Source organism: Lepidochelys olivacea (genome assembly GCF_965140295.1).
Source record: "Lepidochelys olivacea isolate rLepOli2 genome assembly, chromosome: 19".
Classification (NCBI taxonomy): Eukaryota; Metazoa; Chordata; order Testudines; family Cheloniidae; genus Lepidochelys; species Lepidochelys olivacea.
Genome location: NC_140429.1, coordinates 19,858,688 through 19,886,061, shown reverse-complemented (window position 1 = coordinate 19,886,061; position 27,374 = coordinate 19,858,688). Strand labels below are relative to the sequence as shown.

General features: G+C 43.3%; 1 protein-coding gene across 2 annotated transcripts in view; it reads left to right on the top strand.

The window, feature by feature from the left end:
- ZMPSTE24 (zinc metallopeptidase STE24) overlaps positions 1–27,374 on the top strand; it is a 116,832-nt gene that overhangs the window by 36,557 nt on the left and 52,901 nt on the right. For both annotated transcript variants that reach the window (XM_084652324.1, XM_084652325.1), the window contains 2 exons: positions 18,907–19,023; positions 26,612–26,764. In XM_084652324.1, the coding sequence (XP_084508450.1) occupies positions 18,907–19,023; positions 26,612–26,764 (270 nt within the window). The remainder of the gene's footprint in view (positions 1–18,906; positions 19,024–26,611; positions 26,765–27,374) is intronic.

Below are 27,374 nucleotides of genomic sequence, written 5' to 3'. Positions count from 1 at the left end.
GTCCTCATGGCAACCCTCTACGTCTAAGGAAGGTGAGTCTAAGAAATTAACCATGAACCACTCACAAGCCTTCTAAGAAAAGAGCTGTGAGTCCTCACAGCGAGCCGTGACTGAGCCGAATACGCTATCTGGCTCACTCACTATCAACAGCACTGAAGCGATCTAAATCTGGTACCCAGAGCTCAAAGAGTACCACCCCAACAGAACATGTTGAGCTGCCTAAGGACCTGATGAGTGCAAGCAAGGAATCATCGGTACCAACTGGGCGAAAGGAAACTAAAGAATCCATCTTGGGGAAGGCTCCTTCGGTGTGGACATTGACGTCGGTACTGTCATTGGTATGTCAGGCACTGGCGGAGTGCGCGATCAGGACTGCGTCGTTCACTCCTTTGGTGCAGTCATCTTGGCGCTGCCAACTGCTATTGGTACCTACACCTGTAGCACCGCCGGACTTTTGGTACGTGTCAGACCTTTCAGTGTCTGATGCACCAGACTGAACTCTACTCATTACCGGGTCTCCGGTACTAAGTCCACCCAGAGCTCCAAACTTGCCGGTGATGACATACCAGGCACCCCCATTTTCGAGTCCTGAGTCAGACAGTGAGCTGATGGACCGCAACCTTGTCATGGTGGAGAGGCTTGTCTGGGCTAAAGACCCTCAAAGCTATATTGTCCAGAACTTTCATACTCCTAGTAGGGTCACCCTTGGCAAACAGGTCTGAGGTGAGGCTCCTGACCAACCGTGGTCCAAACTTCACAAGCCCCCAACAGTAGATCAGGCGCATAAGAAGACCTTAGTACTCTGCAGCTGTGAGGGCTGCAGCAGGAGGGAGGCCCCTGGTTGTCTTGGATCCCTTTGTCACCAGATAAGGGTCTTCCTCCTCTTCTGTGGTTACTGCCTATGCACTGGTTTCCCCATGTGAAAAGATTTAATGCGCAGGCCTCTGCCAAAGGGCTCACAAAGCCCTGCAGCGACGGACAAGTGGTGGTGAAGACAGGAGCAGTGTTCCCTGGGAGTCTTCAGTCACAAATCTGCTCGCAGGTGTGGCTGTTGTCTTGTGCTTGGATGAGACAAAAGAGCATTTCTGTAGCAGTGGCTGTGACTGAGAAGGCCTTTTCAGGATCCCCTCTGCTCACCACAAATGGGGAGGGGTCTAGAAAAGGTGCCCCAAACATAGGCTGTTTCACTGTCTTCTTGCTGGATGACCGCCTCTAATGGGATCACTCAACTTTGCTGCTGAAATAAGAGATACAAGACCATGTATTTTGCCACCTGATATGTCTGCACCCTTATGGACTGTCAGCACAGTGAATGCCCCGAAAGAACTGCCATAATGGCCAGAGGACTGGCAAGACTGAACATTGACATTGCAGCCCTTAGTGAGACCCATTGGGCCGGTGAGGGTCAATTAAATGAGGATGGAGATGGCTACACCTTCTTTTGGAAAGGAAAGTCATCTGAAGAGCGACGCATTCACGGGATTGGCTTTGTCATCAAAAATAAGATCACCAGTCAGCGTTTGGAACTTCCCGTGGGGATCAACGAGTGTCTCATGACTCTTCAGCACAAGTTCAGCAACAACTAATATGCCACGGTCACCTGTGCATATGTCCCAGCACTCGATGATGAGGAAGATAACAAGGAGCAGTTTTATAGTGCTCTTGATGCGATCCTCACAAACACACCTAAGGCAGACAAACTCATCCTCCTGGGAGATTTCAGAGTCAGACAAGATTCCTAACTCTGGAGTGGCACAATAGGTAAAGGAGGGCTGGGAAATGTAAACCCCAATGGTAATCTCCTCAGCAAATGTGTGGAGCATGACCTGCTCATCACAAATACCATCTTTAGGCAGAGTAACAAATTTAAGACCAGCTGGAAAAATCCTCGGTCCAAACACTGGCACTTCCTTGACTGTTATAGTCAGAGCCCGAGATTACACCAACATCCATATAACACGAGCTATGACAGGTACAGATCACTATTGGACAGACCAGCAGTTCAGCAACACCTGTCTGAAACACTCTAACTTGCCTGACAACATCATTGACATTCAAGAGCAGTAGGATCGACTTAAAAATACCATTCACGGTGTATGCACTGAAACCATAGCATATTCCACTCATTGGCATCAAGACTGTTTTGACAAAAATGAGGAAATCCTAGCATTAATTCAGCAGAAAAGAAATGCATTCTGTAACTGGCAAAATGATTCCTCTAACCAACGAAAACATGAGGCCTATCACCTGTTCTAGGTGGAAGTCCAAAGGAGGCTACATGACATCAAAAACAAGTGGTGGCAAGGGAAGGTCTCTGAGATCTAGGGTTTCGTAGGCTGGGATGACATGAAAAGCTTTTTTTCAAGCAACAAAAGTTATATATGGGCCACGCTCCAAAGGCCCAACCCCCTTACGTTCCCAGGATGGCTCCACCCTCCTAAAGGATAATGCCGTTATTAAACAAGAGCACTTTGAGAGTCTACTAAACCCGAATCCATGGTCTCTTAAGAGACCATCAAGTTCATTCCACAATGCTCAGCAATGGAACACCTTGCTGATCCCCCATCTTCTGAGGAAGTCTGGTGTGCCATTACCCAGATTAAAAATTCACAAGCCATCAGGCCCAGACAGCATTCCAGCTGAGGTTTTTAAAGCTGGTGGAACAATACTCTAGCACAAACTTTGCCAATTCCTCGACAAAATCTGGACCTGCAAAGAAATTCCACCTGCCTTTAAGAATGTCAGCATTGTTACAATATTCAAGAAAGGGGACAAATCTTTGTGTGGGAACTACAGAGGTATTGCCCTCCTCTCCATCTCAGGGAAGATACTTGCACAGATCCTACTAAATAGTCTCCTCCCTCTTGCCGAGGAACTCGTCCCCGAAATCAGTGTGGTTTCAGACAATCCCAAGGCACAACTGACGTAATCTTTGTGGCATGATGTATTCAGGAGAAGTGCAGAGTGAAATGCCAGGAACTGCTCATGGCATTCATCAGCCTAACCAAGATCTTGGACTCTATCAATAGTGAGGCCCTATAAGGTGCTGTGTAGGTTTGGCTGTCCACAGAAATTCATTTATATCATCAGACTACTCCATGATGGGATGACTGCCACCATTCTATGCAATGGCTCAGAGACTGAACCATTCATCATTCACACATGGCTCCAACACTCTTTTCCATTTAGCTTGCCATGATCCTGATTCTCATCCACAACCAACTTCCTGACAGAATTGGGATTGAGTATCGTACAGATGGCCAATTCCTCAATCTCAGATGTCTCCAAACAAAATCTAAGATCACGAGAATTGGCATCACTGATCAGTATGCAGATAACGCACACACAAAGGTCGATCTGCAAAGCACCCTAAATCTTTTTGCAGATGCCTATCACAGCCTGCGTGTCTGTCTCAACATCTGGAAAACCAAGGTACTCTATCTGCTCTCACCTGCGCAAACTACTCTTGGTACTCCACAAATCACCATCAGCAGAGACCCCCTGGAAAACGTGGACCATTTCCATACCTTTGCAGCCACGTCTCACAAACAGCCAGCATTGACACAGAAATCGGATACAGGATCTGCTGTGCCAGCACATCCTTTGGAAGATTACTCAAACGAGTCTTCAATTATAGGGATCTGAAAACAGGCACAAGACCTTTGTTTACAAGGCAGTTGTCATCCCCACCCTTCTGTATGGGTGTGAGACCTGGGTAACCTACAGATGACATCTCAAGTGGCTGGAATGGTTCCAGCAGTGCTGCCTCAAGAGGATTCTCAGGATCAGCTGGGAAGACCAATGCACTAACATCAGCGTTCTCTCTGCAGCCAACACAAGTAGCATTAGAGGTGCAGATCATGAAACCCCAATGCTACTGGGCTGGCCACTGTGTACGTATGCCTGACACTCGCCTCCTGAAACAAGTACTCTTCTCTCAGTTAAGTTAGGGAAGAAGGGCTTGCAAAGGGCAGCGGAAGCGCTTCAAAGACATACTGAAAGTACACCTTCAAAATGGAGGCATCACCCCAACAAACTGGGAGGACTTAGCACGAAACAGAACACCGTGGCTCCACACCATACACCAACCCCTTTAGCAGACACCATCCTTGTATCGAGGGATAGCTGAAAAAAGTCTCCTGCCACTCCTCTCATCCATGCTTTCGTTTTTATTTCAAGTATGGATCTCAACTGTACCACCACTCTGACCACCAGCTTCTTGTTATGGGCAAGTGTGGTACCAACCTCCAGGGCCCTTCCCACCCTCTCAGTGGCTTTACTGGTACCCATGGCAGGCACATGGATACCGTGGCTCTAGCTTGGCTTATCAGGAGCCAATGAGACACCTCCCTTTGGCTGCTGCATTGAAGGCATTCAAGCCCCCGAACAGTTAGGAGAGGTACAGGAGGCTGAAGTTGAGGAGGAGATTGCCCCCAGATTAACTTCTTGTCTTCATCACCGGACTAGACTAGTTATGTCCCCTCCTCTGTCATTGGCAGACAACTTTGAGCTTTTCCAGGAACTAGCTCAGAGAGTGGCAGATGTGTTTATAACTACCATTACAAGAGATGAATGAGAGACACCCTAAACTTTTGGACATTCTACACTCCTCTGCCTCCTCCAGAGTGGCTGTCCCTATTAATGAGGCCCTCCTAAACCCTGCCAAGCTCACAGGGCAGACCCTGGCATCAGTCCCACCAACATGCAAGCAGGCCAATAAAAAATACTGTGTGCCAGCAAAGGACACGGAATTCCTCTTCTCCAATCTGTCCCCTTATTTGATCATTGTGGACGCAGTGAACTTGAGGCTGTCAACATCTTCTGAAGTCCTCCCCCCTATGACCTGCCTGGAAGCACCTTGACCTTTTGGGGAGAAAAATATAGTCGTCACCCACTCTGTAGTTCCATATCACAAACTATCAGGCCTTAACAGCAAAATGTGATTGCATCAACTGCTCAAAACTCAATTCCTTTATTGAGCAGATCTCAAATTTTCACAAGGGCCAGTTCAAAGCCGTCATTAACGGAGGCAAACTGTTGGCAAAAACATCACTCCAGTCTGCACTCGACGCAGCTGACACAGCGGCATGTTCCATCTCCACTGCCATCATGGTGAGACAAGCCTCGTGGCTGCACTTATCCAGTTTCCCCAAAGAGGTGCAAACAACTGTGGAGGACCTTCCCTTAGAAGGCACAAAACTCTTTGCGGAAAAGATGGATGTTTCCTGTCACACTTAAAAGACCTACATGGCTACTCTTCGATTGCTCAGAATCTATGCACCTGGGCAGAAGAGAGAGAACAGTCCTCAGCCTTTGTTCAGCCCCTGCATGTCACGGTGTTCATCCCAATGTCCATATGAAACCCCCTCTCCTCCAAAAATCCAGGTTCTCCAAACGGAAATCTTCAGGCCCTCAACCTACTTCTTCACAGCCTTCCACATCAAAACAATAGTTTTGATGGGTTGGTCGAGGTGCACTCAGACCACTCTCTGCAATACCATTCAATGCTGGAAAACCCTTTTCATCCGTATGGATGTGTCTCACCCCATTGCGCAGCACTTGGGAACGGTTAACCAACAAATGGGTACTGGAGATTATTCAAGATGGATACTCCATCCACTTCACAGGCACCACCCAACATCTTTCCCCGTCAGTCTTCAGAGACCCTTCTCACAAGAGCCTATTGCATCGAAATAGGTCATCTCCTCAGCGTAGGGGCCATAGAGCTGGTGCCCACACATCTAAGAGAGAAAGGCTTTTACTCTCGTTACTTCCTGATACCCAAGAAAAAAGAGGTTGGAGACCCATACTAGACCTCAGAGCACTCAAAAATCCAAGATGGTCACTTTGGAAACTATTATTCCAGTGTTAGAAAAAGGAGACTGGTTTTTGGCCCTTGACCTCCAAAATGTGTACTTCCAAATTTCAATCATACCATGTCACAGAAGATACTTCAGATTCACCTGAGGCCAGGACTGCTACAAGTATAGAATATTCCCTTTTCACCTCTTTTCAGCCCCCAGAGTATTTTCCTGGGTCCTCTCTGTAGTAGCAGTCAACATATGTTCCCAGGGCATTATGATCTACCCTTACCTCCTCTGGACATGTTCCTTCGTCAAAGCCCAGTGAGTTACCCATACCACTCTGGATCTATGCAAGAATCTGGGCATGCAAATCAATGCACAAAAATTGACATTAATACCAGTACAGAGACGCCGACCTCGACTCTGTCCGAGTGAAAATGCTCCTCCCACAACACAGATTCCTCAGTCCCTCCATGCTTATAAAGGTAGTGCAATCCAGCCCTCATATATTGGCCAGACACTGCCTTCGGCTTCTGGGGCACATGGCCGTGGGCACATCAGTGGTAGCTCATGCCAGACTTTGCATGAAATGCCTCCAATCATGGTTCAGCTTGGTTTACAGACCTAACAAAGGTTTCAGAGTAGCAGCTATGTTAGTCTGTATCCGCAAAAAGAAAAGGAGGACTTGTGATACATTAGAGACTAACAAATTTATTTGAGTGTAAGCTTTCGTGAGCTACAGCTAGACAAATGGCTATTGATGCCCACCAGAATCAAGAAATCCTTGAATTGGTAGACTCAACAAACACCTGCACTGGAATCCCATTTGCTCAACCTTCTCCATCACTACTTCTCATCACCGATGTATCCCTCATAGGATGGGAGACACATCTCAACAATCTCACAGGGCAGTGCAAATTGTCTCTGTTCGAGACATGCCTTCACATCAATATACTTGAACTCAGTCGTCAGGATTGGCTGTGCTCACTTCCAGTGATCAGAGGTAAACACACATGCTGGACTATATAGCGTGCGTGTATTACATAAACCATGAAGGAGAAGCCAGATGGCCCTCCCTTTGTATGGAAGCACTAAAGTTATGGAACTGGTGCATTTCCCACAATGCACCGCAGACAATCTGAGCCACAAAATCCCTCATGACAACGAATGCGATACTGCGCGACATATTCCGACGATGGGGGACGCCCATTATAGACTTACCAGAACAAGAAATGTCCATAGTACTGCTCCAGAGCGAGCACCGGCCAGCACTCTTTTGGGGGATCATAGAATGTCAGGGTTGGAAGGGACCTCAGGAGGTCATCTAGTCCAACCCCCTGCTCAAAGCAGGACCAATCCCCGATTTTTGCTCCGATCCCTAAATGGCCCCCTCAAGGATTGAACTCTCAACCCTGGGTTTAGCAAGCCAATGCTCAAACCCTTGAGCTATCCCTCCCCCGGTCAGGATTGGGTGTGCTCACTTCCAATGATCAGAGGTAAACACACATGCTGGACAATATAGCGTGCGTGTATTACATAAACCATCAAGGAGGCGCCACATTGTCCTCCCTTTGTATGGAAGCACTAAGGTTATGGAACTGGTGCATTTCCCACAATGCACAGCGGACAATGGAGGATGTGCTCCTCCTCTAATGAGACAAGGGCCTTCTTTACGCCTTTCCCCTATTTTCTCTATTGCTGAAAGTCCCACTGAAAGTAAAAAGAGAAAAAGCAAACATCACACTTATGGATCCCATCTGGCCCAGATAGATGTGGTACCCTTACTTGTCACAACTGGCACTGTGTCCACTGATGACTCTTCCAACCACTCCTTATCTCCTCTCACGGAATGAGAGATGCACTCTACATCCCAGCCTGCAGATACTACCACTTAAAGTTGTCTTAGTTCCAGCACATAGAAACATCATGCTCTGAAGAGGTACAGGAAGTGTTATTACATAGCAGGAAAAGGACTACTCATCGTACTTAGCTATGGAAGTGGACCAGATTTCAGATCTGGTGCTAGTCCAGAAGAGTTGCCCCAGATACTGCCTCTCTACCTGTAGTCCTAAACTATTTGCTGAATCTCAAGAAATTGGGACTCTGTTATCTTGCTAAAAGTACACTTACCAGCAATAGTGACCTTCCACCAGCAGGTAGAAGGATACTGAATTTTTTCCCACCCGACTAGGAAGAGGTTTCTCAAAGGCCTAGTGAGCCTCTTTCCCGATCCCAGGCTTCCTACTCTACAATGGGATCTCAATTTAGTATTAAAAGGACTGACTAGACCACCCTTTGAACCCATAGCCACTTGTTCCTTAACCCACCTTTCCATGAAGACTCTGTTCCTTATCGCCATTACCTCAGCAAGAAGGATAGGGGAGATAGCAGCCCTGATAGCGCACCCCCAATGCACATTTCCGCATTTCACATGAACCTACTCATTCACGTTCTAGCATTTTATTCCAAGCCTCACCATGATAAAAGGGAAGCCATCTTCCATGTGCTTGATATAAGGAGAGCCTTGGTCTTTTATTTGAACAGGACAAGTGTTTTTAGAAAATCTGAGACACTTTCTCTCCATCGTGGACAGCTTTAGGGGCACAACTATTTCTGCCAAAATACTCTCTAAATGGGTCTCCAACTGTATCAAACTCTGTTATGAGACTTGCAATTTAGCATTCCCATCCACAATCTGCACACATTCTACGAGATCAGTTTCCTCATCCATCGCCTTCTCCAAGGGTATCCCTGTATCAGAAATCTGCAGAGCAGCTACCTGGGCATCTGCACATATCTTTGCAGAACATTATGCCATCCTGGGGGACTCTGCTGCAGATGCCAGATTCGGCGTATGGTACTATCTAGCCCAGACTCAACTCCAAAACCCGAGTCTCCAGTGCAGGATACTGCTCAGGAGTCTCCTACAGTGGAGCACCCATAGGGATGCTACTCGAAGAAGAGGAAATTACTCACCTTTTGCGGTAACGATGGTTCTCCAAGGTGTGTGTCCCTGTGGATGCTCCACAACCCATCCACCCACCTTCCCTCTACTTTGGAGTTCTCATTGTACACTATGCAGTAGAGAAGAAATTGGGGATGGTTCGCCCATGCAGTGCGAGTTAATTTCTTGGCAGAGTATGTGGGAACAGTGCATGTGCGAGCTGAATGGACGTTGCTACCAAAATTCTCCGGTCAGGAGTGTAGGGATGCAGACACACACTACAGTGGAGCACCCATAGGGGGACACATCTCGAAGAACCATCATTACTGCACAAGGTGAGAAATTTTCTCTTCCTTAAGGGCATTGGGAATCTCTTCTCACATGTGAGACCACCCACTCTGACCTGGGATCTTAACCTAGTTCTCAGAGCTTTGACTAGCCCTCCCTTTGAGTCCATGGCAACTTGCTCTCTCTTACACCTCCATGAAGACAACATTTCTAATCTACCCCCAACAAGCACCACTTTTTTTTAAAGACAAAGTAACCCTGAGGCTGCATCCCAAGTTTCTCCCTAAAGTTGCCTCCACCTTCCATATGAATCAACAGAGCACTCTTCCTGTTTTTTCCCCAAAATCACATCGTGGCAACAGCGAGATGATTCTGCATATGCTAGATGTTAGAAGAGCACTAGCATTCTACTTGAACAGAACTAAAGTCACTAGGAAATCCCCTAAATTCTTCCTTTCATTCGTGGAAAAATCCAGAGGCTCTTGTAATATTGGCTCAGAGACTATCCAAATGGGTCTCGAGTTGCATTAATCTCTGTTAGCAAGGATGCAACCTGTTGCCTCCGTCTGGAGTCCGTATGCATTCCACAAGGTCAATTTCTACCAAGGTCGCATTCTTTAAAGGTGTCCCTATCTCGGAAATCTACAGAGCAGTGACTTGGACCTCTGTCCACACTTTCGCAGATCATTATGCTCTCACTGGAGATTCGGCCTCCAAAGCCATCTTTGGCTCCTCAGTACTTTCTGTAACAGATTCCTTTCCTAAGTCCCAGCCCTCCGTGGGGGATACTGTTGCGAAGTCACCTACCGTGGAGCGCCCATAGGAACACTACTTGAAGAGGAGGAGGAAGTTACTCACCTTGTGCAGTAACGATAGTTCTTTGATTTATGTTCCCCTGTGGGTGCTCCACAACCCACCCTCCTACCCTCTACTTCAGAGTTCTCAGTGTGGGACTCTGCAGTAGAGAAGGGACTGAGGGGAGTTTTAGACTGAAGGAATTTAGACTGAAGGAATGAATGTTGCTAAGCAACAGTTGAGAGCACCTTTTGACTCCTCAGATACTTAAGAAAGATCAGTAGCTTTGGCTGTCTCACAAAGGAGACACACGTGGTTAAAATTGGTGGGACTCCCTCATGACAGAAAAGAGGATCAGCGACCTTCCCATTTGAAGGAGAAGGTCTGTTTAGTGTTCAGACTGATGAGATGCGGGAGAAGATGAAAAGTATAAGATCTACTACTAGATCTTTAGGTTTCTTTAATACAAGGAAGAGGTCATATCAACTCCATTAAACAAGTATTAAAGAGAATAGTCAACTTCTTCGTCTGCTTCAATTCATTACAGTTATCAGAGAAGGGTATCAGAGAAGGGCATGTCATTTCCAACCTCAACATTACACCTCACAAGACCAGCTACAACAGAGGAAGAAAATCAAACCTTACAATAATAAAAGGAAGGTGTTTTGTCTTCATCTTGTACAGTTCCTCCAAGATATCAGATCTGACATAAGGACATGGAGCTTCAAGTCCATCTATTTGCACATTTTGTCCATAGTTTTGAAATTGGCTGTCCTGTTTTTATTACCCATGGGAGTTAATAACATCAGACAGATGGATTTTAAGTTATTTCATGTGTTTTACACAATTCAATTCAAACACCTCTGGCCCCACTCCCCCCACCCACCTGCTTTATAGCTGGACAGAGAGCAGGGTCATCTCAATTTGTTAAAAAACATGGTTCAATTTCTACTATAGTTAGGTGCAATAGAGGTAGTTCCACAAGATCTAGGGGGAAGGGTTTTACTTGTGTTACTTTCTGATTCCCCCTTTGCCCTATTTTGGATTTAAGGAGACACTTCTATAAAGAAATTTCACTTCCGCATTGGTTGTCTCTAACTTCTATAATACTGTCTCTTTCCCTCCAGGATTGGTTTCAGGTCTGGACTTAAAAGACATACATACATCCACATTTTTATAAGACTGTGTCAGTGGAAGAATCTGCATTTTGTTGTTAGAGAGGACCATTTTCAGTACAAGGTCCTCCCTTTCAGGTTGTCCGTTGCACCCAGGATGTTTACAAAATGCCTCTTGTTGCAGCATACCTAAGAAGGCAGAGCATGTATATTCATTAGAACACCAAGAGTTATGAACTGACCGGTCAACCACACACCTCATTTGGAACCGAAAATATGCAATCAGGCAGCAGCAGACACACACACACACACAGCAAATACTGTGCAGTACTGTGTTTAAACATAAACTACTAAAAAAAAAAAAAGGAAAGTTTAAAAAAAAAAAGGCAAGGTAAGGAAATTGTTTCTGTGCTTGTTTCATTTAAATTAAGATGGTTAAAAGCAGCATTTTTCTTCTGCATAGTAAAGTTTCAAGGTTGTATTAAGTTAATGTTAAGTTGTAAACTTTTGAAAGAACAACCATAATGTTTTGTTCAGAGTTGTGACCATTTCAGAGTTACAAACAACCTCCATTCCCGAGGCGTTCCTAACTCTGAGGTTCTACTGTATACCTGTATCTAGTTAATGACTGATTAATAAAAGTGTCACCTAAGGAAGAGATGTTATTACATGTATGTCAAATATGTTCACTTCTGTTAGTCTGGGATTACAGATTTTTTTTTTATAGGAGGCATATTGGATTCAACTGTGGAGAAAACTTTTCTCCCAGAGTGGGGAGAGATCAAAATAAAAAGAGGTATACATCTCTTCCACCAGTCACTAAGACAATCTATTCTTTTCTTCCTTTGGTTGCTGGGTCTGTGGGTGTTAAGTGCAGCAGTGACTCCTTATGCTTGTCTTCAGATGAGACCTTCAGCACTGGTTAGCAAAGAATTATAAATCCTCTTTAGACAGCGTGCATTGAAAAAATTAGTTCCTTGACAGCTGTTAACGTCATTAATATAGTGGATAGACAATCAAAATGCAATGAAAGGCACACTTTCAGTCACCATACAACATCTGTAATACTGATCAAGGATGCATCTGTCTTAGAATAGCGAGAACATCTGGCCATCAAATTGTTGGTCAAAGCTCATTATCACCAAAGGAAAGGAAATTACACATCAGTATTTTAAAACTGAGAGCAATCGAACTAGCTCTAAGATCTTTTTGACCTCAACTCAAATACAAAGCAGTTTAGATTGTAACAGGCAGTGTAGTTTAAATAATATAAAGGGGACTCACTCTGTGAAATTATGCAGGGAGTCCAAGAGTCTTTGGAGCTATTTGATAGAACATGATATTTATCTAGTAGCAATTCACAAAATGGGGGAACAGGACCCCCTTGCAGATCATCTGAGCAGGTCCTCTGGTCAGATGCATAAAATGGTCTTTGAAGGATGAAGTGGTGAATCACCTCTTCAGTTTATGGAGGAACCCAATAATAGACCCGTTTGCATCCAGCAACAACAGGAAATGCCAGAGATATTGTTCCAGGGCACTCAAAGAAAAGGAATCTGTATTGGATCCTCTGAAGAGCTGTTCTTTATTTCATCCATATGTAAAAGCAGTGTTTTTGATAAGTCACTTTTGTGAGATTCATAAGTGAATTGCATCACACTCACCCTTAAATTTTACCAAAAATGTCAGATTGTCTCATAAATCAATCTATAATTCTATAATTTTACCAGTCTTCTTTCCCAAGCCCCATATACATGATGGGAAAGCTAAATTACGTGTGTTGGATGTGAGGAGAGGATTATCTTTTTATTTAGACAGGACTAAACAGTTTAGACAGTCTTCAAAGTTGTTTATAATTTATGGACCAAAAAACAAGGACAAAGCTATTTCTGTACAGTCTCTCTGTAAATGAGTTAGATTAGATTTTTATGAATCTTATAAATTGAAGGTATTATCCATTCCTCAAGTCACCAGAACTCATTCAGCTAGATCAAAGACAGCTTGCATGGTTTTCTCTAGACATATTCCTCTGATAGAGATATGTAGAGCAGCAACCTGGGTCTAGATTGGATAGAAAGCTTGGCAAGGTAATCCCGTTCTTTGCTTAACTAGAACTCTGGGTCCCACCATCACTGGTCAGAATACTGTTTATTAATCTAGCCCAGGACTGGGAATATGCAAGAACAGTCAAAGCAAGAAATGACGTTTATCTGTAATGTGTAATGGAGGGTCCACAGGATGGACTCTGCATTCTCACAATCCCCTCCCACCTTTCTCCACTAACATGGAGTCCTACTTACTAAAGGGCTGGGGTTGCAGGGGAAGGAACTCAGGGGGAGCATCAAGCTTCTTTTAAAACCTTGCCCTTGAATATCCACAGTTCGGGGGGGGGAGGGGGAAGATGGCAAGGGAGATGCATGGATGCTCCAAAAGCTGCTGCTAGTAGAATTTAACCATTCAGGCCACCCTGGTCGGAGCATTCCATGAGTGAGAATATCCAATGAGTGGAAATATTGCAGAGTTCATCTTGAGAAACCTTGTTTCCAGGTAAGTAACATTTATTTCTTTAAGGCATATAACTTGGTACCATGCAACATTTTGATTTAAAATCTAGAATGAAACAAAGTTAACATGGCACACATTAAATGGGTTAATAGCTGGCTATCTGAAAGGTCTCAGAATGTAATTATAAATGGGGAATCATCATTGAGCAGGTGTGTTTCTAGTCGGGACCTTCAGGGATTGGTTCTTGTTTCTAAGCTATTTAACATTTTTATTAATGACCTGGAAGAAAACTTGAAATCAGCATTGATCTGGATTGCTTGGCAAGCTGAGCACAAGCAAACAATATGTGTTCTAATTAGGACTGTCGATTAATCACAGTTATTAATTAATTGTGATTAATCAGGCTAATAGAATACCAATTGAAATTTATTAAATATTTTTGGATGTTTTTCTAAATTTTCAAATATATTGATTTTTATTACAACACAGAATACAAAGTGTACAGTGCTCACTTCATATTATTATTTTGATTACAAATATTTGCACTGTAAAATGATAAAAGAAATATTAATTTTCGATTCACCTCATACAAGTACTGTAGTACGATCTCTTTGTCATGCAAGTGTAACTTACAGATGTAGATTTTTTTTTGTTACATAACTGCACTCCAAAACAATGTAAAACTTTAGAGCCTACAAGTCCACTCAGTCCTACTTCTTGTTCAGCCAATCACTAAGACAAACAAGTTTGTTTACATTTACGGGAGATAATTGTGCCTGCTTATTTACAATGTCATGTGAAAGTGAGTACAGGCATTCACATGGCACTTTTGTAGCCAGCGTTGCAAAGTATTTACGTGCCAGATATGCTAAACATTCGTATGCTCCTTCATGCTTCAGCCACCATTCCAGAGGACATGCTTCCATGATGATGATGCTCGTTTAAAAAAAAATTGTTAATTAAATTTGTGACTGAACTCCTTGGGGGAGAATTGTATATCTTCTGTTCAGTTTTGCCCACATTCTGCCATATATTTCATGTTATAGCAGTCTTGGATGATGACCCCCCCCGCACATGTTCATTTTAAGAACACTTTCACAGCAAATTTGACAAAACATGAGGAATGTACCAATGTGAGATTTCTAAAAAACAGCTCTCGACTCAAAGTTTTAGAATCTGAAGTGCTGTACAGAAGCTGAGAGGGGTGAGGTGTGGAGCATGCTTTCAGAAGTCTTAAAAGAAAAACACTCGGATGCGGAAACTACACAACCTGAACCACCAAAAAAAGAAAATCAACCTTTTGCTGGTGGCATGTGACTCATGATGAAAATGAACATGTATCGGTCTGCTCTGCTTTGGATCGTTATTGAGCAGAACCCATCATCAGCATGGACACGTGCTTTGGAATGGTGGTTGAAGCATGAAGGGACATATGAATCTTTAGCGGATCTGGCACGTAAATATCTTGCGATGCTGGCTACAACAGTGTCATGCAAACACCTCTTCTCACTTTCAGTTGACATTGTAAACAAGAAGCGGGCAGCATTATCGCCTGCAAATTTTAACCTAACTTGTTTGTCTGAGTGATTGGCTGATATAGGACTGAGTCAATATGTAGGCTCTAAAGTTTTACATTTGTTTTATTTTTGAATGCAGTTTTTTTGTACATAATTCTACATTTGTAAGTTCAACTTTCATTATAGGGACTGTACTACAGTACTTATATTAGATGAATTGAAAAATACTATTTCTTTTTTACAGTGCAAATATTTATCATCAAAATAAATATAAAGTGAGCACTGTACACTTTGTATTCTGTGTTGTAATTGAAATCAATATATTTGAAAATTAGAAAACATCCAAAAATATTTAAATAAATGGTATTCTATTATTATTTAACAGTTCAATTAATTTCTTGGCAGCCCTAGTTTTAATATGGCTAAATGTAAATGTAATCATAGACTTGAGGCCAAGAGAAACCATAATGATCATCTAGTCAGACTTTTTCTGTGCACCGCAGGTCACAGAATCTTACCCCACCCCACCCCTGCAGTAGTCCCATAACCTCTGGCTGAGTTACTGACTTCCTCAAATCTTGATTTAAAGACTCCAAGTTACAGAGAAACCACCATTTAGTCTAGTTCAAACAAGCAGGTGACCCATGGCCTACCCTGCAGTGAAGGTGAAAAACCCTCAGGGTTTCAAATTGGCAAAATTCCTTCCTGACCCCAGATATGGTGATCAGTTAGACCCTGAGTATGTAGGTAGGCATCTGGGAAAGAATTCTCTGTAGCAACTAAGAACTCTCCCCACTCTAGTGTCCCATCTCCAGCTGTTGGAGGTATTTGCTAATAGTGGTTGTGAATGGGCCATATGCCATTGTAAGCAATTGCATCAGGCCATCCCTTCCACAAACTTATTAAGCTCAGTCTTAAAACATGTTAGTATTTTTTTTGCCCCCATTATATGTAGGAACAAAGAATATAAGCCATTCCCTACAGTATGGGAGGAGGCAGTGACTAAGGAAGATATTTTGGGTTATGGTGAGTAATCAGCTGAACATTAGCTTTCAGTGCAGTGCTGTGACCAAACGGGCCAATGCAAACATTAGGTACGTAAACAGGGGAATCTTGACTATGTACAGAGAGGTTATTTATTTACCTCTGTATTTGGCACTAGCGTGACCACTGCTAGAATACTGTGTCCAGTTCTGGTGTCCACAATTCAAGAAGGATGTTGATAAATTGGAAGGCCAAGAAGGCCAATGGCATTTTGGGATGTATAAGTAGGGGCATAGCGAGCAGATTGAGGGACGTGATCGTTCCCCTCTATTCGACATTGGTGAGGCCTCATCTGGAGTACTGTGTCCAGTTTTGGGCCCCACACTACAAGAAGGATGTGGATAAATTGGAGAGAGTCCAGCGAAGGGCAACAAAAATGATTAGGGGTCTGGAACACATGACTTACGAGGAGAGGCTGAGGAAACTGGGATTGTTTAGTCTGCAGAAGAGAAGAATGAGGGGGGATTTGATAGCTGCTTTCAACTACCTGAGAGGTGGTTCCAGAGAGGATGGTTCTAGACTATTCTCAGTGGTCGAAGAGGACAGGACAGGGAGTAATGGTCTCAAGTTGCAGTGGGGGAGGTTAAGGTTGGATATTAGGAAAAACTTTTTCACTAGGAGAGTGGTGAAACACTGGAATGCGTTACCTAGGGAGGTGGTAGAATCTCCTTCCTTAGAAGTTTTTAAGGTCAAGCTTGACAAAGCCCTGGCTGGGATGATTTAATTGGGGATTGGTCCAGCTTTGAGCAGGGGGTTGGACTAGATGACCTCCTGAGGTCCCTTCCAGCCCTGATATTCTATGATTCTATGAAATTTTAAAGGGCTCAGATGAGCTAGGAGAATGATTAAATGATTAGAAAACAGCTAAATCTCTTTCTCTTTACAAAGAGACCGGTTAAGGAGTTATTTGATTAGTCTGTAAGTACCTATCTGAGGAAAAAAATTTGATAATTCGTCTGCTAGACTGAAGAGCCAAAGTATAACACAATCCAATGGCTGGAAATTGAAGTTAGACAAATTCAGATTAGAAATAAATTGTAAATTGGGATTCTAGAGAAAATACATCCAATTCAGACACAACATGCAGAAGTTACAGCCATTATAAAGGCTACTTTGACACACACAAAATGCAAAACGAGTGTCAAGAGGTCTGACTAGTAGTCTAGTAACTGTATCTGTGACAAAGTTTCACTCTGTCATACTACATTTCCTGAGGGTTAATCAGAGATGTCACTGTCAATGCACTTTAAATGAAGAGATGTTCACTATGATTCTCTTTCCTATTATCAAAGAGATTGCTGAGCGCTATTCCTGGAGAGTACTGTTTTAAAGCCTAGGGCTGGCCCTTCTTGCGGGCAATTCTGAGATTAGGAATTTTTATCAATTTTGTGTCTGGTTTTTTGCATTGTACTTTCCTCAGAGGCAATGACGCTCTCAGACATGATGATTTCTCATCAGATCTACCTGACAGCAGAACATCTGGTGGGAGAGGGCAGGTTGCAGGAACACTCACTAAGTAGGGCACAGGGCCAGCTTATGTCTTCTTTTCCTGGACCAAGAACTGCAGAGGAGAGTTCTCTTTCTTCAGGAGTACCATCATGACAAGCGCACACAATGTCAAATATGACAACCCTTTTCTACAAAGTCAACAGAATTGTGTTTAACATAGTGCTTGAAATTGTTAGTTAGGGTGTGTTATAACATATCTTTTTCAACTGTTGACAAGCCCCTATTGTACAGCCTTCAAATAGCAAGTATCTTGTCACTTTTATTGCTTCTGCCTGTTTTGGATCTGAACAGTGAAAACTGACCAGCTGGCTACCGATAATTTTCACTGTACTGCAACTCTGAAGGCTATGAACAGCTACAGAGTCAAGGATTTGGTCCTGTGAGGAGAAGCAAGAGGGCAGGAGGGAAATGTCCTTTCACTCCCCTTTCCAACAAATATTGGATTGAGTCCCTGTCTGCTGTTTCTTGTAGCCTTTGGAGCAGCTGTGCAGTGGAAAGAAACTGGTCAGTCTCACTGGCCAAAACGTAATAGGCAATTAAACTGACCAGGTAATTGTTATTTATACATCCTGAAAAATTGATGCCAATATACTCATAGTTTCAGCTTTTATGACTGACTTGATGAAAGCTCCTAGGAACAGGAGCTTAATGCTTAACTGTTCCAGTCAGCCAGTTGTATTTTTTCTCTATTAAAAAAATGCATGCTGGATCTAGCTTAGTCAGTGACTTGTCAAATTAAAAACCTTGCCATCCCGGACAAATTGACTTCTATCCTCCATAGAAAGTGATAAGACATGATTAACAATGGTCAGTACTTTGGAACAAATCAAGACTCAGGAGGGTATCCTGTTATCAGAAATTTGTGTATGTAATTTTCCCCTGTATTCTTGGCTCTAATTAGGGCATCCTCTGTCTGTTACGTTGTTGGACTTTACATATTCACACTTTGCCATGTATATTTCTTACCGTATCTTCAAATACTAATAAACCTGTTTATAGATTCATAGATTTTTAAGGCCAGAAAGGACTATTATTATCATCTAGTCCAAGCTACTGCTTAGCATAAGCCAAAGAATTTGACCCAGTAAATCCTTCATTAAGCTCAAATGTTGCGGTTAAGCTACATCATCTTTTTGGTAAGACGTCCAAACTTTATTCAATCACTTGGAGTATTAACCTGCTACATCTCCAGACAAGTTGTTCAATTGGTTAATGACCCTAAGCATTAAAAATTTGCACCTTATCTCTAGCCTCAATTTATCTAGCTTTAGCTTTCAGTCAGTTTCTGTTATACTATTTATATACATTTGCTTCATTGGCAATAAGATGTCTAAATTATGTTGTAAGAAGTTTATAAATAGGAACTCTTTCTTATGTATGTATAGATCGCTCAGTCATTGGTGTTTCTGCTGCTTGCTACACTCTTCAGTGCGGTGACTGGCCTCCCATGGAGTCTATATAATACCTTTGTCATAGAGGAGAAACATGGCTTCAATCAGCAGGTACTGTGAAATATACATGTACAGAAATAGCTTTCCAAATTAAAGTTAGTTTATGGAAAATGCCAGGTGGACAAATATCTGTAAATATGTCCTATTTGCCAGTGATATTTCTTTTACCACATGCCATGTGACATTAATATTTCTGTGGGAACCTAAATCTCTGAATGTTTTGACCATGATACCCAGATACTTCTGCTTTCCCTTATATCATCAGATCACTACCTGTTCCAGACCACCAATTCTTAGTACTTAGCTCTTTCTGCAGCCGTCCTCACACAAACATCACACCAGCACCTACGAAGGGATCAGTCATGTCTTATGTCAAGTTGTTCAGGGAAGATGGTGGCAGCTGTTGCAGCAAAGAGAAGAGGAAATATATACCCTAGTTGTGTAGCCAAGAATCTCTCCTGTCTCATCACTTCCGTTGTCAGTTAGGTCTTGTCTCTGCCTCCTACAGCCTGGTTCCCCTTATGCTGAAGAGGTCTAATGAGTGTTCCTTTGCCAGGCTGCTGCCTAGCCCTCCCCAGAAGCACTTCTGACACCCAAGTCCAGGCACTGCATGTAGTTGATTGAGTGAGGCTGAGAGCACCATCTCTGGTTTACCTCCTTAATCTGCCTCATGAATTCCGCCTTCTGCTAAACCAGAAGGGTCATCTCTTCATTCACACCTCCTACAAACTACTCACTTGTCTTGTTCCAGCAGCTTCAATTTCCTTAACCTGCCCCTTCCCCATCACCTGCATAGGTCTCCCTCCTGCACTGGCAGGATTTCTCTCGTCAGAGAGCTTCCCCTTCTCAATTTCTGCATTAGTTCTTGCTCAGCTAGGGGTACCTCCTCAGGGTAAATCATGCCTGGTTCCTTCCTTCCTTCCTGGCCCTAGTTCTTTCCAGTTCCTCTGAAGAAAGGGTTTGCTTCTGTGAGAGGGAAACATTTCTATCCAGATCATAATAGGCAATTTATTTCTGTGGACTTTGAAGCCTTGGCTGTAGCTGTCTGCACAGCACTATATCTCTCCAGGAAAGGACTGTAGGGCCCAGAGCCCACCAGAAAGTTCCAGTTTAACACAGGCTGAAAGTTGGGAAATCAATCAGGGAAGCCCTTTATCATATTGTAGAGAATTTATCTGCTTCACCTGCAAGAGCGTCATACCAGATGCCCTGGGATTTTCTCATTTCTATTTGCAGTTTCCAAGGAGCTAGGAGGACTGAGTCGAAGCTAGATCTAAAGTAGCTGAACTAGTTGTTTGTCACTTATAGACATTTCAAAGTAGAGCCAGTGTAGCACTTACTTCATCCTTACTGCGGTAGAATCAGGAGACTGTTTTGCCTCCATCAACCTACAGGTGACTCACAAATGAAAAATAACTGAGGCTTTTTTACTACGATGTATAAAGAAGGCCTGAAAATTTTCCTCATATGTCCTCTCCTGCTCCCCCACACTCTGCTCCCCAAAATCATCTTGGTTTCACACATTAGAATTACATGTCTAGCCAACCATTTTTTTCCTGAAATTCCCTGTGGGCCATGGAGATGGTGTGAATATGACATCACAGATACTACAGAAACAAAACCTAATTAACCGAGAAGGGAGATGACATCTGTTCAAAATATCTAAAACTTCATGTTTTATTTCACTTCTTACACACACACTCAAATGCCTGAGAAACATCTGAGGGAAGAGTGTTGTGAGTTCAAAACCAAACCCCTTTCAGCCTTTCATTCATCTTCATAAAGAAGCAAAAAGAGCACAGACCCATTTTTCCTCTTTGCAGGACAACATGTTCTCATGAAGCAGAGCTTGCCTGATGTTTGCTCTGGACCATGAATATTTCAATTTATCATCTTGCCCTACTATCTGCTCTGTGTGTATTCTCCAAAGTGGTTGTCATAGCAACAGTATTTTGCTCACAGAAGATGCATATTGTACCAGTGGCTGCTGATAGTTTCTAGATACTCCATCCTTCTTGGCAGGAAGAGTCATCAAGTGTAAAGGTCAGCCCAGTTAATTACGGTCATGGACTTTATAATCAACTCTGAGAAAAGTAATTTCCTTCTTAGCCCCACTTAGGCAGTCTGTGGGCTGGTGGAAGCATCATGCACCTAAACAGAAATGTGCCTTTCCACAACTTTTACTGGTCAGTCATTTCCAAAGCCAATGAGCAATTTTTATCTTTGGGTTGACTTAGGGCACCTGGCCAAGGAGGCAAAGAAATGTCTGGATTTTTTGCAAACTCCAGTCCATGCAATTTTCCCTAATACTCTTCAGAAAGCACATCTCCTTGTCCTCATCCAACTGGACAATATCTAGTGGATTACTTATTTAGGCAAAGCAGAACTTGGAATAAGGCACTAGTTTGTAGAAGCAATGTTTATAATGTTTGCAAAACATTATCTTACCTCCCTCAGACCAGCTCATCTTGTAAGGTTCTTACATTTCTAATGCCTTTCTGTTAAGGGAAGGGCTCTTGAAAACATGGCCATTCTGCTGAAAATGGGGCTCTCCAGGCCTGGATCTGCTTTCCACAGCCAAGAACGCCTACCCAGTTTATGCTGATTTTGTTGCGAGTTCAGAGACACTTGAATGATGGATGCCTTTTTAATCCCTTGGAATGGAGAGGGAAGGAGAGATTTGTAAGTTTTCCTTACCCCTTTGTACTGAATTTGGAGGAATCTGAAAGTTGTAGAGGAAAGATAATCATCACTGATTCCCTTTAGGTGTTGGTTCTGTGAATTGCTGATGCTGTCAGCCCAGGATCTGCTTGCCTTCCCGTTAGTTCCATATCTTCTGTCTCAAGGCCCAGAAGTTCACAAAGGCCTAGAGAATCTTCACCTCAAACCCTGGTTTGAGAAAGTTTCCTTGAAATTTTTTTGTTTCTTTGGTCATGCAACTGATGTTCTCCTTCCAGGCAGTCCCCTCCAAATTCTATTATAGTGTCTGGAATTTGTTTCTGCTTAGTATTTTTTGAAGAGATTCAGAACTCCCCTAGGCCTTGGATTTTGTTTTCCCCAGATGTCTTGGAAAATGGTCTAATCCTACATCACTTCAAGTGGCAAGCTTCTTTTCTCAAGACTGTTATTCAGCCAGTTAATTGGCTCTCATCCTCTGCTCACTAGAGTCCAGGAAATGGAAAAGTTAGAGAGTAGACCTTACTTTTCTTCACCCTGCTTACCCATCTCATTGTTCGTTCTCCGTCAGTGAGGCATTTGCCGTCTGCTTGCTATCTCCAAAAGTCTTTGTAGCAGCCATCATCTTGTGGTGCTATGTAAGGGAACGTTGATTCTTTCCTAGTGTTTTGTAATAAGGTGCCCTTTTGTCATAGAAACCTAAAACGTTACCGCCTTAGAACTCAAGACTTTACATTCTCCACATCTTTGTCCTCTGCCACAAACCCAAAAAAGGGATAAAAGGCATCCAGACCAATTTGAGCAAAATTGACTTGGATTTGTATCGAAGGTTTATGTTGTAGGTTGCAAATCCTAGCTCAACTTCCTGGGCCAAACAAGAGCCTGGCTATGCAGTAGATTTGTCAGGCATCCACCTGGAGCACCGTTCACACTTTTATATACCATTAGTCTGTGTGTGTAGTTGCTTCCTTGGGTCCAGCATTCAGGTGGTGAGCATCAATCTAATGAGGAGAGGACTTCTCACAGAATGTTCACGTCCATGGAGTTTTGCGGGTCCTCAATGGTCGTTTGGCTCACCCTGGATATTCCCGAAGACTGGAACCACAAAGCCCTGTCCGTCATAGTGAAACCAGACATTGAACATTCCATTGTATCAGATGCATCTAGAGTAACTTTTGCACAGATGTTTAGGCCACTAGTTGCTCCTCACATACTATAGATCTCTCTTCTCTTTTATTCCTCAGTAAGCTTTGCTACAAACTGCAACACCTTGTCCCAGATAGAGCAGCACCTGCCAAGAAGTTGATGACAGATGCCACACAGATGGGGAGCTCATCTGGGGACCACCTTTAGACTCTGTGCCTCTTGTGTCTCCGCCCCCGCAGGAAATTCTCATTATTGTCCTCAAGCTCAGAGCCATACATCTAGTATGTGTGGCATTTTGACACTTGCTACAGGGATCCACAATCCAAGTGATGACGGACAATACAACAGCTATGTATTATGTCAATAGGTGGGGAGGAACATGATCAACTTGGCTCTGTCAAGAAGTCATTAGGACTGGTGCATTGGTCTTCAAATCTAACCTGTGGCTTTGCATCCTCCAAGCTTACAAAATGCCCCATTGGATCAGCTAGGATAGCTAGATCAGACAACCACAAGCTAACTGTGAAACTCAATTATGCGGAGTATCTTTTGTGGGTAGGTCTATTTTGGAGCCTCCCTATTTGCCACAGTCTAGAAGAAGAAATGCTGGATGTTCTGCTTCAGAGAGGTTTGATCATATGCCTTCCTCGCCTCATGGACAGCAGAGTTCATGTATGCCTAACCATCGATCCGATTAGTACCAAGATTTCCTGAAGAAACTTGGACAAGATTCAGTCTGTGATTATGGTAGTTCCAGCTTGACTTAGACAGTTCTGGTACTCTCATCTGATAAATCTGTCAATACAGCTGCTTATCACATCTGTTCTACCCAGTGTGGTTTCACAAAAATAGAGGTCGTATCTTACACCCAGTTCTAGCATCATTCTATCTGGCAGCCTGGATTCTGGCTTGCAAGCGGTCATCCAATGAAGCTGTTCTATGGAAGTCCAGAACGCTTTGATATGTAGTAATAAAATTTCTAATGGACATCCCCCTCTCCCTTGGAAGCCCTGGTTTCTGTTATTCTGGTCTGTCTGCCTGCCCTAAAACATTCAGGGCTATCCAGAAAGGGTATAGTTAGCAGCAATATGGGCGCATCATCCACCTGTTCAGGTTTATAGCATATTTTCCTCCCAACAGTTGCTAGATTCCTCAAGAAGCTCATTCATGTGCTTGCCTCAGTCTGGGAGCCCCCTCCTTTCTGGGACCTTAGCATAGTATTACTGGTTTGATGTGTCCCCCTTCTGATCCCTCAGAGACTGCTCTTTATGCCACTTGTCTATGAAGACTACATAATATAAGCATGCAGAGTAGAGGAAATTCATGTTTGGTCCACCTTAACTAGTCTTTGTGGAACACCATGTAATTCTTAGGCCTGATTCCAAATTCTTTCTTTAAAAAGGCTTAAATTTTCATTTAAATCAGCTGATTCACCTTCCAGTCTTCTTTCCCAAGCGCTGTTAAAACCAGAGGGAAGCCAAACAGCACACCATTGTATGAAAGAGGACTGTCCGCACCAACTTAGAAAAAACAAGTGTCACAGATCCACAGTCTCTGAGGAAGTGAGCTGTAGCTCACGAAAGCTTATGCTCTAATAAATTGGTTAGTCTCTAAGGTGCCACAAGTCCTCCTTTTCTTTTTGCGAATACAGACTAACACGGCTGCTACTCTGAAACCAGTCTTGATACTATGCCCCAGCTTTTAAACAGTCTCTTGGAGAAATCCCTTCAGTAATAGACTCCCAAGGGGTTTCACTTTCTTCCTTCATAGAATAATAGAATATCAGGGTTGGAAGGGACCTCAGAAGCTCTAGTTCAATCCCCTGCTCAAAGCAGGACCGATCTCCAATTAAATCATCCCAGCCAGGGCTTTGTCAAGCCTGACCTTAAAAAGCTCAAAGGAAGGAGATTCCACCACCTCCCTAGGTAACGCATTCCAGTGCTTCACCACCCTCCTAGTGAAAAAGTTTTTCCTAATATCCAACCTAAACCTCCCCCACTGCAACTTGAGACCATTACTCCTTGTTCTGTCATCAGCTACCACTGAGAACAGTCTAGAGCCATCCTCTTTGGAACCCCCTTTCAGGTAGTTGAAAGCAGCTCTCAAATCCCTCCTCATTCTTCTCTTCCGCAGACTAAACAATCCCAGTTCCCTCAGCCTCTCCTCATGTGTTCCAGTCCCCTAATCATTTTTGTTGCCCTCCGCTGGACTCTTTTTCCAATTTTTCCACCTCCTTCTTGTAGTGTGGGGCCCAAAACTGGACACAGTACTCCAGATGAGGCCTCACCAATGTCGAATAGAGGGGAACGATCACGTCCCTCGATCTGCTGGCAATGTCCCTACTTATACATCCCAAAATGCCATTGGCCTTCTTGGCAACAAGGGCACACTGTTGACTCATATCCAGCTTCTTGTCCACTGTCACCCCTAGGTCCTTTTCTGCAGAACTGCTGCCGAGCTATTCGGTCCCTAGTCTGTAGCGGTGCATTGGATTCTTCCGTCCTTAGTGCAGGACTCTGCACTTGTCCTTGTTGAACTTCATCAGATTTCTTTTGGCCCAATCCTCTAATTTGTCTAGGTCCCTCTGTATCCTATCCTTACCCTCTAGCTTATCTACCTCTCCTCCCAGTTTAGTGTCATCTGCAAACTTGCTGAGGGTGCAATCCACACCATAGATGGCCATGCAGCCTCACCCACTCAGAGGCTGAGCCTCTGGGCTCAGGCACTCCTATTTCACACTGTGAGCTCTGCCAGCAAATTCAGTTGTGATAGACTCCTAATCAGAGGCTTGTGCACTCTTCAGGGCCTAATTCACCTCAGCAAATACTTGCAGTGACACCAAGCAGTATTTTCAAAATAGAGTAGGATTTATTAGTTAACTGGAATACAACATTGGAAGTCCTTAGTTTAGCACAGAGAAATAAAATGTGTGTCTCCACCTGGCCAAGCCAGAACAATCCATCAGCCAAGCTGTAATGGGTTCCATTATTGCTTTTGTCTCTGACTGTTTTGTCAGTCCCACATGAGAGCAGCCAGCCTTTTCCAGAAACCACTCTTAATCCCCTGCCAGTCACCTCTCTGTCCTTTGTTTCTGAGCTTGTCTCTTCTTTCCCGCTGAGAGGCGGTGGGAAAAACCACCTTTCTCGTGGTGATTGACTACTAGGTGTGAATGTTTTGGTCATTGGGGTTTCCCATTTTCTCTTGGGAATCATGCTCTGATATGGGTAGCTTTCTGTAGGTTCCATCCTATTCCTTAAGGACCTGTTCATTGTGGCCCAGACAGCAAAGTGACGAAAACACCTCATATCTGCTGTGCTGCCCTGAGAGCAGACTTCAGCCTCCCGCCCCCTGCCCCACCCTGGATAGCAATGGAAAGTACAGAGGGAAGCGGAGGCACACATAGACTTCATAAAAATATTATGAAAAATTCCCATTTTGTTTGGGTTCACTCTACCCTTTTTATCTTTGAGTGGGGGGAGGGGGTGCAAGGACATCTATGGTGCAAGTGCAGCTCCATTGGATACTGCTGATCAAGAGAATCCTATATTGTATGCATGGGATGCATGTGCACCAGAGTGGAATCCATGTATAGAATACATCTTGAAGAACCACAGTTCCTGAAAGGTAAGTAACTGTTCTTTCAAAATTTAATTGTTGCCTTTGCTGTGTTGCTGTATGGCACACATCAGTATTGCTGTATTCCTCTTACTTGTAACCTAGAATAATTTTTGAACATTAGGTGAAAGACCAGTTCATTAACCCACAGTGCCACTTAGATAACTACAATATGAATATCACTAATGTTCTTTCTTTACAGACACTGGGATTTTTTTTTAAGGATGCCATCAAGAAGTTTATCGTGACTCAGTGTATTCTGTTGCCTGTGACCTCTCTTCTGCTTTACATTATTAAAATAGGGGGAGACTACTTCTTCATTTATGCCTGGCTGTTCACATTAGTTGTTTCCTTGGTGAGTATGGAGGTACTTTTTTGTCCATTTGTAATATTAGTTTGTTCTCGGAGTATAGTGCAGAGTTTTTTAAATAATATATTTCTTAAAACTGGAAGAAATTTAAAGTGGGAACCTTATCAGTCTTTATAATCTTATGACTATCATTAGTGCAGCAGCAGCAGCTCATGTCTATTATTCCTCTGAATGCTCATAAAAGCTTATTAATGTGACATTTAAATTAAAAATACATTTAATCTAATATTGAAGTGTCTTCTATCAAGAAGAAATAACAGTTTGACTACATGTGCATTTCTGTCAACAGTATCTGACATCCTTTTTCAAGCATCCAACCACTGGTCCTCAATTACATAGTACTTAGGGTATGTCTATACTTAAAATGCTGCAGCGGCATAGCTGCTGTAGCACTTCAGTGTAGACAATCGCTACAGTGATGCGAGGGGTTCTCCTTTTGCTGTAGTGAATGCACCTCTCCAAGAGGCAGTAGCTAGGTTGATGGAAGAACTGGACCTGGTATTCAGTGATGATCTCACTAATGTTGACAGAGGTAGTATCAAGTAGAAGTAGGGAAAGTATTATTTCCCTGCTTCTGTTTCCAATTGTTAGGGTT